Here is an 11,422-nt window from a genome sequence, read left to right on the forward strand (position 1 = left end):
TTTGTCGGTGCATGTATTAAGATCTTCGTCTTTACTTCTGAGATTGATTTCAAGCCTTCTTTTCAAATATTTCTAAACCCAGCTGGGATTACTTTTTTGTCATCTTATGAAGATTTCATTTTATTATACGAAGCCTTTGACATCAACGGAAGATTATTGTATCTGATAGACCGTCGGTATATTAGTGCAGCGATCAGCATCAATCACCATAGATTGCCGGCCATTGAACTTATATATATCAGTAAATCCTACCTGCAACTCGTCCTGTTCTTATTACCATACAAATTGCATAAAGGGTTTTGCCATATTATATTGTGCATCTTTTGATGATTGATGTTATTGGAGCTTTCGATATTCAGTTTTGCTTATTATACAGGAAAGATAGCTGTTTTCATCTTCTATTATTTACATCAGATCGAGAATTTAAGATGATTACAAAAAGATTGAGGGAAACACAAATAAGAAAAAACCAATATTTTCAAAACCAAACAATTATATTGTTCCGATCTAATTAGGTCAAACCCAATTTTCACTTGATCTAATTGTCAAACCACTTATTTTAATCTAATTTAATTCTAAAAACAATTTTTAAACAAATTAAAACTGTTTTTGTTAATGAATGATAATACAATTTATTAGAGCGATTGATCTAATTTAATCAAACATTTAAAACTATGAACAAGTTTTATATACAAGAAAAATAAATTTTTACGATAATGCAATTATTATACATTCATTTTTGTGCTACGTGAATCTTGTTCAAAATCTATATTCCAGATAAACAATTATAGTATTTTTAAGATATAAACTGTAAGATATATGATTTGGATTCTATATCGAAAATATGAGATTCTAGTAAGATTAATATTGCTCTTTCAATCTCAACTGTTATATTTTGAAATGTGGGTTCCTCAAAATTCATGTCATATATATCATTTTGGTTTTTATCGTCATCACATCTTTTAAATATAATCATATGATATATATGATAATATGTTAAAAATTCAAATATAAAATATAAGACTTGAATCTCAAATAAGAAAGTATTATACAACAGTAAATATATCCAAAGTTTGCTTGCAGGTTCTACTAATTTTAGGCACAGGAGAAGGTAAAACCTTTGCAAAAAAACTTGCTACCATAATGCATGCACTGAGAAAAAGGCAAATAATTGAAGTCCAAGATCAAGAGCTATCAGTGGATGACTCCATTGACGACTGTGAGTAGCTAGTTTTCTAATAAAACCTAAACACTTGACTCTGTTGTTCAAACTTCATGACTCTCTTTATCTGGGCTGTCCCATTTTTCTGATTATGTGTGTCACTGCTTGCGCAACTACTTACCAACGTTGAAACAACACAGATTTAACCGAGCTTTGACTGGTCAAAGGTTTAATCTAGGTCTATACTGATTTGATAGATTAATCCGATTAATGATATCAATATAACATCAATCTACTACTAAACTAAAATCTAAATAACGATATTACATAAATAAAAGAAAACATAAATCCAGATTCAAATTTAACATCAACCATGTATATATATATACTCCCTGGTCAAGGTTTGACAAGAAAATTATTATAATCTTTTTCAAATTACAACATTAATCTATCACTCGATGCCTCAAAGTCAGAAACCCCAGAAAATCAAGGGTAGAAGAGACCTCGCAATCATCACACTTGCCCGTAGCCCATTCATAAACATGTCTAAATTTTCTCGACATATTTCCTCGCCACTTTTATTGTTTTGACTTTAACTCGCTATAGCATTTTCATAGGGGTTGAAACTTGCAAACTACTTTAAGAATCGTGATTCATTTGAAGACCCAAAATATGAAACTCAAATACTAGCTTAAGGGCTAGTTTACGGGGTAAGCAAGCATCGACTTACAGACTATATCTATCTAGGTTCGATTTTCTTGGGGTTGTGTTGTGTGGATTTTCCTCCGCATGAATACATACGTAAATAAATAAAAAGAATATAATTAAAACTATTCTTCTGTTATTCTTAAAATATTGATCTATACATGACTTAACGATTTCTGATGAAGAGGAAAAACCAACATGTATATACTAACAAAAAGTACATTGAATTATAAATGTAATAAAGTAATACTATGTATACTTAAACCTAAACACCTACCGATAATCAATTTTTCGTACAAAATTTTAATTAACGTTAAAGGTAAAATTATCATTTAGTAAAAAAAATTAAAGTTTTCTCACAATTTTCTCCCTTATATTTAAAAACTTACATTTTACCCCCAATCTAAGGTTTGAAAAGTGGCAAAAACCCCCCTTAGGGTTTGTTTCTCTTCTTCTGACGTTGATTTCTCCTTTTCCGGCCGTCGGCCGTCCTCCTTTCCCCCTTATCTCTCCTCCAGTCTCTCTCCCTAGCCTCTCCGACCATCTTTGACCAAAGACGAAGACGAAATCGTCTTCGTCTCAAACGAAGACGATCGGTCTTCATCTGAAACGAAGACATATTGTCTTCGTCTCAAATAAAGACTGCTCATCTTCGTCTAAGTTGTTTTCGATCGAAGACGGTTTTGGTCGAAGAATAAGTCTTTGGACCTTATATTATTGAGTGTTATTTTATTTTTAATTTAAAATTATCTAATTATTTGATGATATATATTAAATATATATATATATATATGTATTTAAAATAGTATACATAATTTTATTATTTAAAATATCATGACGAATAATTAAAATTGTCATGAGTTTACGTTCATACTTGATGGAGAGAAAGTGTTTTACTCGTATAGTGTTGTAAATTGCGTGTGAATAACACGGTTTGATCGTTGCATGTAACTAATTGTCTCATTCTCGTGAAGTTATTTAAGAAGGAATCCAATCAAACAAAATAGATAGAGTGGACAAAATGTCAGAAATTGGGGTAAAGTGATTGTAACTTGTATGGACGAATAAATAAAGAAAACCATAGATAGAACAGTGTCAAAATCTGCCAAGATCTTATTTGATTGAAACAGATCAATACAAATGGATACTTCTTTTTCTTTTTTAGTAGTGTGGAATACTCAATCAGAAATTATGACAAAACAGAACACGCAATAACCATAGACTGTTTGAATTAATATTAAAATTGACACAAGAAGACATTAGCAAGAATTCAAATATCACAAAGTACTAGGAGTCAAAGCGAATTCATAAGTTGGTGAGACACCAGACGGAATATTTGACAATTTGGATTCTCACCCAGGGGGAAGGTTCATGAACCAAATTCCAGGTGGGGACCTTCACAACAACATTTGGAATTGGAGATTAAAATACAATTATCGACACAAGCAAAGCAAAGCAAAGCTAAGCAATCAATTATAAATTATACTTTAAATTAGGTTCATCTTCCCTGGCACATTACCATTATGAATTCTCCGTTTTGGCAGTTAATGGGGTCAAGCTCATATTATTAGAAACTGAAAGCAAACCAAAGCCCACATGTGAAACTGGGTTAAAATCGAATTGGTTTAATCTTAAAATAATTATTTTCAAATCAAACTAAAAAATTTGGTTTATAAGATAAGAAAAAATAATTTAATTTAATTCAAATTTAACTCATAATTTGATTTAAATTATATTAAATAATTATTAAAATAATATTATTTATCATTTATTAAATAGAACAATACCATCTTTTTAATAAATCATATGCTTGAACTACAACTAAGCCACGGATTTAAGTTATAAATTTAAATTGAATTTGTATCAAACCAAACTAAACTATTTTTCATTTAAACTAAATTCAAACTATTATTAATTTTAATTTATTAAAATTAAATTAAACTATTTTTATTCTAATTGACCTCAAGACAACAAATGTTCTGACTCGATTCAGTCAATCCACCTCCCACTTGGTATTTCTTTTTCAGTACTAATATAAAAAATTAAATCACCAATCATAGATTCATGCATTAAGGAACGGATAGATTCACTTAACATGGAAGCTTCCCCTTCACACTAAAGGATATTTCTCAGCCTCATTATAATTCCTAGTTGTCCTTGAAATATTAAAGAATTGCAAGTTGCAACAACAGACAACGATTGTGCCCCAGACGCCTGTCTGCCACCACAACTGAATTATCTATCTGTTCTATTTCAATGCACCCAGAAGGGTCATCGATATTTCATGTGTAACAAAATATTGGGACTGGACTGGACACTTTCTTTACTCAAGATATAGTTTGGGTAGTGTCAACCCGAACTGAAGTCATTAACAGAGCAGGACTAGAAAAGCAAATTCATGGCTTAACAATTTTGCCAAGCCAATTGGACTTACATGCTTATCTGACACATATACAGAACTCTAATCTGCTTATATCCTTATGGAAAATTCAATTCATACTAATTTGCAGCTACAAGCACAATGAATCCCAAATAAATGCACTTTTAAAAGTTTCAGTGATAATAACTGTTTCTGGTCATTTTTCATACTACTTCAGGTCAAGGCAGACCCAGTGGAGAGCCAGGTAATGCATACTGTAGCATATTCTCATATCATGTTTCACTCTCAAGATCATCCATGAACTATCTACCTACTGTTAATCAGAAGATTTGCCTCTCTACTACTTCCAAATAACCATAACAGCATAGTAAATGTGCAATTTAACATACCCCCTGGGACCATAACTGGACTCGCTACATGCTCAATTGAATCATGTCAAACTTCAAATCACGAAGGTAAAATAATAGTATGCCCTTAAATTTGTCACAGAACCTAATTTAGTAGAAAATAAAACTGATGAATGAAGCCTCCAATGAAACAAAAAGTAAAAAAACTAGTAAACTCGTTTCACTTTGCTAACATAAAATTCCACAGGAAAGATATCAACTATTTAATCTAATCCAAAAAAGAAGAGAGCACCCCTTCATGATTAAAGTGCAGTACACAATCATCAACTAACGCACAAATTAATTAATCAAGGAAGAAAAGTAAAAGGAAGACATAGAACCATTAGAAGATACAAGTACAAAAAAGTACAAAACACACAAATGATAAGAAAAGTCAAAAGTATATTCAAAGAACAATGATAAAAGTAAACCAGGTAAAATAACAAAGGAGAAACTAAGATGCCATTAAGTTGCCAATTCATGTGCATGAGAATGGGGATGCAAGTAGGCACCTGCATGTAAATAGAAGAAAGTAGAGAGAACAAGAGAGTAGCAGGACATCAATGCAATGGGTAAGAGCCTGGTAAAAAGCTGTAATTCATACAAGTACTGCATTTCCGAGAAAAAAACGCAAGTCAGAGTAGTTCAAAAATGAATAATTGATTATGTTTGTATATGCGGCTTTTAGTCATAAGAACAAAGGGGCATAACCTAATAAAGAGTGGCAGATAAACTCCTTCAAAAAAAAAAAAAACCTCCAGCTTTACAAAACAAAACCACACAATAATAATCATTCAACAAACTAGATACAGCTTTAACATAACGAACATCTCATTGTCTAGTTACAGAAGCTCTAATGTTCTATGTCATACTTCAATGCAACATTCTCAAATAAACAATTACTTCCTGTCTGAAAGTTCCACAATTCCACATTGAAATGGTCCTTTAGCTAACAAAATGTCCATGAGCCCGCAAGATTAAAACTCAAATTAACTAATCAAGACCTCTATTTATTTCTAATAAAACATAATACACCTAAGATCATACTAATCCATGACCACGAACAATAATTTAACGATCAAAGTACTTATAAATCGATGTAGAGAATCGATTATAATATACACAATATGTACAATTAACTGTGCAATAAAAAATATATAGACAGAGCGTTCGTAACTATCCAATTAAATACATAAACGATCACAAATTTTTTTTTTTAAAAAAATGAAGTCAGTCTAATGGGAACCTTGTCTCTCCCCATCAGCCACGATCCTCGCCACCTTCTTGAATGCGAAATGCACGCAATTCGATAACGCAATCCAGTAAATCACCTCATAAACAAAATCAAACGCGAAATCATTCGACGACCACCGCGATGACTCATCCCAATTTTGCCCTCCAAATCCGTCAAAGTTCCACCCCCTCCCACCATAACCACCCCCACCAAACGTTCCATCATCGTTACCACCACCGAAAATTCCGTCGCCTTCGCTGCTGTCCTCCGAATCATCGCCGCCGCTGCACGATTTCCTCCTCGTCCTCTGCTTTTTGCAGAGCAGTGTTCGACGGGCTGTTCTGTGCAAACTGGATTTAACAGGCGGCGGCGCCACGGCGTCCATCGGGAGAATCGCCGCAGAGAGTAAATAGGGCTGGCGTAGAATGAATTTCGCTAAGCCTAGGGTTTGCGATGTGGCGAGTGAAACGGTGTCGGACAGAAGAGCAATGTCCATGAAGATCAAGAGAATTAGATTAGCAAACAAGAATGTTAGGGTTTGTCTGACAAAGGAACATAAATTTTCCACGTTGAAATCGAATTCCTCTCTGAATACGCAACGCAAGGTGTTAGGTGTTTTCAGTCCCGTGGCGGGTTTGGTATGACGTGTCGTTTGTGTTTGGCGGGTGTGGTCAGTGATGCACGCGCGTGGTCTGTATGCACGCGCCTCGAATCTCGTTGAAAGCTTCAACCATTGAATTGTTGCTGGGCCGGGCCTCGAGTGAAAAAAATTCTCCAGGTTAATCGGGCTCTGGACTCAGGGTTCTGCAATATGGTTTCACACCGGCACGGCTGGGCTTAAATTTGACATGAAACCCGGCCGTAGTTGCATTATAAAATATTTTATATTTAAGTGAAAAAAAATCTTACAACACCATAAATCAAACCTCGTCTCCACAAAACATGTAAAATATGATAGGCATTAACGGGATATTAAGACAAAACTAGTTGAATTGCTCGTTACTTTTAAAATGTTAAAACATTTTAAACTATAAAATTATAACGAATTATATATTTAAAATAAATAATATTTTGACAGTTATATATTTAAAGTGAACAATACCTTCACATTTGGTAGGATTATTTGACAAAAAAATTATGGTTCACAATTTTTAAAAAAATGAACTAATTTAAATAAATACTTAAAAACAATTTTCAAATTAAATTTAAATTAATTTACATATTTAAGTTTAAATTATATTTGATCAAAACTAAAGTAAAATTATGTTAAATTAAATTCGAATTAATCTTTAACTAAATTTTATTTAAACTTTTTCAAATCAAATTCAACCCTATTTAAATTTTCACTTCGACTAACATCTTTAGACTTCATATATAAATAAAAACTTTCATTCTTTGATGCAACAACTACTGAGATTCACAATTTTTATGAATTCTTTTGATATTATTGAAAATTTTTTATTGAATATTATGAGCTTTTATCAAGCATCAAAATTGTAATATTTCCCACCCAAGGTTAAATGATTTAATGATTCTAATTTTTAAATTTGAAAAAAATCATTTTCCACCCATATGTTAAAATAATGTTTTTTTTGAAAAAAAATTGTTAAAAATACAATAACACCTTCAAATTAAATAATATTTTAACTTAAAATTATGTTAAATAATTTTTTTACCTCTAATTTATATTAAATTTAATTAAAAATAATAAAAACATTTATTTGTACAAGTTTAAATATAGTATATACAAGGGCGAACTTAATATTTGAAAACATTTGGAATGTTGATGAAAATTTTGAGAGGGTTTTGGAAATTAAAAAAAATAAATATTTTTAAATTTTAAAATATTATTTAATAATTTAAAAAATGATAATAACACAATTCATAATTCAGTATAAGAAAGTATTTTAATAATATTTTAAGTATTGAGAATAAAATAATAGGTTAATTATATCATTATTATAATATTTAAATAAAAAGATATTAATATTAATTTTTTTTTACTGTTAAAATTAACGATTGATTTTAACATATGGGTGGAAAAATAATTTTTTGAACTTAAATTATAAAAATTTGACATTTTATCAAATCTTGTGTGGGATATGGTGATTTAGCGGTTTGAAATATGATGGGCCAAACCTAACATTAAAAAGGCCCGAGATCAAAACCAATCCACAATTGACAGTTGGTGGGTCTCGTCTAGCTCTCGTCCAGCAATTGGCCCACTAAATGTTACCGCTTCAAAACCCTAACCCTAACAAATAGCTTCCCCATCATATAAAAGCCTCCTAACACTACTCAGGCAAAAACCCTTTCGCCACTCATCGAGATTGGAGAGGGAGAGAGAGAGAGGAAAGAAGATGGTATCGTTGAAGCTACAGAAACGTCTCGCCGCTAGCGTCCTCAAATGCGGACGTGGCAAGGTCTGGCTCGACCCTAATGAGGTCAACGAAATCTCTATGGCCAACTCCAGTAAGTTCTTTTATATGTCTCTCTAAATCTATCGAAGCTATTATGTAGAGTAGATCTGGGAGCTTAATTGATTTTATGCCGGTTTGAGGGGATCCTGCTCATGTTATGTCTTGGATGGTGCAAGCGATGATTCTGTTTTGCGTTGAGGTTCATAGCGTACTGAAAATTTAATTTTCGACAGTTAATGTTAGAAAATGGAAAGATCAAGAGTCTTTTTCTTAGCTATTTTTTGTTGACTGTTTGATATTGTATTGCTTGTTTATTGAAATAAGATATGAAGACTGTATGGTAATTAATCTGAAAGTGTCTGTTCTTAAACTACTGTGGAAATGAGATAGGTTAATTCATGTTGAGTTACTCTTAACACTTTGTTGAAAAATTTAATCAAAGTTCGTATGCAGGTTAATTCAGATTGATAATGACTGGAATTCACTGTTATTGGTTTCACTTTTGATGTTTCATAGTTAGATTATTAAGAGATATATCCTAGTTTTATTGTTATATATGGCTTTGATTATCTATTTGTTTAATGTTTGCTGGTTACCAAGTGCAGGACAAAACGTCAGGAAACTGGTGAAGGATGGTTTCATCATCAGGAAGCCAACAAAGATCCACTCTCGTTCTCGAGCTCGCAGAATGAAGGAGGCCAAAAGGAAAGGGCGTCACTCTGGATATGGTATGCATGAATAATAATTATTTTTGCAATCATTGGGCTTTTCTTGAATTGAACTTTTTTGAGTTTGGTGTATATTTCTTCTAAGTGATTTGGTGGCTTTCTCTGTCTATGTTATAACACATTTTTTAATGTTTTCAGGTAAGCGCAAGGGTACTAGGGAGGCCAGACTGCCTACAAAAGTCCTCTGGATGAGGAGAATGCGTGTTCTGAGACGTCTGCTCCGTAAGTACAGGGAGTCAAAGAAGATTGACAAGCACATGTACCATGATATGTACATGAAGGTTAAAGGTAATGTTTTCAAAAACAAGCGTGTCCTCATGGAGAGTATCCACAAATCGAAGGCTGAGAAGGCCAGAGAAAAAACACTTTCTGACCAATTTGAGGCCAAGCGTGCTAAGAACAAGGCAAGCAGGGAGAGAAAGATTGCCAGGAGAGAGGAGCGTCTAGCCCAGGTGATTGCTAGTTTATTTAAAACTGTTTATTTTCTGAGTGCAATTTGTTATCAAGTGTCTGGAATATTCTTGTTAGGAGAACTTGGTGCCTGGATTTCTAGTCATCATTGATACTTATAATTATTACCTTAAAACATTTCATGGTTTAAATTGTTTGTGAAGGGTCAATTAGCAGTGTCAGCAAAAGTTGAATTTTAGGAATTGTCATCATTTGATCATTTGTGTTTTTATTTGACATGCCAGTCAATTTCGTTTTTTGATATTTCAGGGCCCTGGAGAGAAGGCAGCACCCGCACCTCAGCCAGCTGAGTAAGAAACTTGATATTCGATTTTTCTTGTCTTATTTATCTATATGCAACAGAACTAATTGAAAACTTTCTGGAATTTTTGTAGGGGAGCTAAGAAAGGCAAGAAGTGAATGATCAATGAGGACATGTTAGTGAAATCAGAAGATCTATAACTGGTATATGTCAATGATTTTGGTTTTCTAAGTAGGAACTCGTTTCCGAGTTATCTTGTTTTATGACTAATTTTTTATTTATGAAGCCCCTGAATTTTGAAACCATATGAACTGTAGTTTCCTTTTGTTATATGTTGAATCATGAATGATGAACGTTTTTTGCATGAGTTGGTTGTTAGATGCGATAATTGCAATACATATGGCTGTTAAAAGCCATACAGAAGATGATTGCATTGTTATACCATTTTACTCTCTGGTATACTTATTTATGGATTGTCAAGAATCGTTGACATAAAACTATTTATCCAGGTCTGTTAAGAAAATGGAATTTTTATCGCTACCGTTTTCAAAGCCTAATAAAAGAAACCTAACAATTGGGCTAAAGGAAGTAAGGTGGGGTTCTAATGAAGTATTTCTAACTATAGAGTGCCTTACCCGGAAGAAGACAGTCCTGCAGAAAACACCATACGATAAACAGAGTAGTACACACCAAACCAAGAGTTGGAAGCCAAGTCGCTGACTGAAGAACAGCCGACTCGGCAACAAGCAACTGAGGTCCGGTTTGGCCGTCTTCTAAATTTTTACGCCGTTGCCACTTATGAGGCTGAAGGACTTATTTCCATCAAAGTATTTATGCGATTTCAAAGTCTTATTCACTTAATTTTAAAAATGTAAACATTCATTTATAATTTATTAATTTTAACCAAAAATCTTAACCGAAATAGTTAATTATAAGAATAAAATTATCATTTTATTATTAAATCTTAAAATTTTAAGAGGATATTTAGTTTGAGAAATATTTTATTATTAAAATCAGAGGATTACTAAGTATAAATTATTATTATGTTTGATAAAATTTAATAAGTTGACTAAATATAAATAATTATTGTATTTGATTACGGATAATAAAAAAAATACTAATATATTATTTTACTTAAATATCTTTAGGTATAATTATTCTAAAATATTTTTTTATATTATTTGAAAATAAAATTTTTTTTGTCCTAAAAAAATTAATAAATAAAGATATATTTATAATAAAATGAAGATTATCCTGATAATATTTTAATATATAAGATAAATGTAATAATCAAATTATCTTTTATATTACTTGTCAAATGCACCCTAAGAGTTTATAGCATCCCCCCACCCATAGTTTGAAAAACAAAATATTTCCTTGTCCAAAAATTTGGAAAATTCATTTTTTCCCCTAAAGTTTTTTCTTTATTTTTCAACAACGATTCATCTTTGTTCGAATGAAGAGAGTTCGTCTTTGTCCAATGAACCTACTGTGGTGGGAAGACCAGTAGATGGAGAAGCAGATGCGAGGGTGATCGGTTGACAATGACAATTGATTTTTATTATTGAAGAATAAAGAAAAAATTTTAGGAGAAAAAGTAAAATTTTTAAATGTTTAGATAAAAAAAAATTATTTGTTTTTCAAACTATGAGAGAAGGGGAGAATAATATAAATTCTTAGATTTTATAATTTAAT

General features: G+C 31.9%; 2 protein-coding genes across 2 annotated transcripts; one reads left to right on the forward strand and one right to left on the reverse strand.

Annotated features, from left to right (window-relative positions):
• Positions 1–5,622: 5,622 nt before the first annotated feature.
• LOC123221207 lies at positions 5,623–6,482 on the reverse strand. Its single transcript, XM_044643975.1, has one exon. The coding sequence runs from the start codon at positions 6,361–6,363 to the stop codon at positions 5,869–5,871; it is 495 nt and encodes a 164-aa protein (XP_044499910.1). The 5' UTR covers positions 6,364–6,482; the 3' UTR covers positions 5,623–5,868.
• A 1,665-nt stretch (positions 6,483–8,147) lies between these two features.
• On the forward strand, positions 8,148–10,094 carry LOC123220135 (60S ribosomal protein L19-1-like). The gene is made up of 5 exons (XM_044642160.1): positions 8,148–8,339; positions 8,893–9,015; positions 9,154–9,467; positions 9,736–9,776; positions 9,861–10,094. The coding sequence occupies exons 1-5, from the start codon at positions 8,228–8,230 to the stop codon at positions 9,883–9,885; spliced, it is 615 nt and encodes a 204-aa protein (XP_044498095.1). The 5' UTR covers positions 8,148–8,227; the 3' UTR covers positions 9,886–10,094.
• The last annotated feature ends 1,328 nt before the right edge of the window (positions 10,095–11,422 follow it).

This window comes from Mangifera indica, chromosome 7, assembly GCF_011075055.1.
Source record: "Mangifera indica cultivar Alphonso chromosome 7, CATAS_Mindica_2.1, whole genome shotgun sequence".
Classification (NCBI taxonomy): Eukaryota; Viridiplantae; Streptophyta; class Magnoliopsida; order Sapindales; family Anacardiaceae; genus Mangifera; species Mangifera indica.

What these genes read in the sequence shown, in the direction of transcription:
- LOC123221207 (XM_044643975.1), bottom strand. Translation starts at nt 6,363, where the DNA reads ATGGACATTGCTCTTCTGTCCGACACCGTTTCACTCGCCACATCGCAA.
- LOC123220135 (XM_044642160.1), top strand. Translation starts at nt 8,228, where the DNA reads ATGGTATCGTTGAAGCTACAGAAACGTCTCGCCGCTAGCGTCCTCAAA. An exon ending in GAGAGGAGCGTCTAGCCCAG is followed by an intron (nt 9,468 to 9,735) that starts GTGATTGCTAGT and finishes TTGATATTTCAG; the next exon opens with GGCCCTGGAGAGAAGGCAGC. An exon ending in CCCGCACCTCAGCCAGCTGA is followed by an intron (nt 9,777 to 9,860) that starts GTAAGAAACTTG and finishes GAATTTTTGTAG; the next exon opens with GGGAGCTAAGAAAGGCAAGA.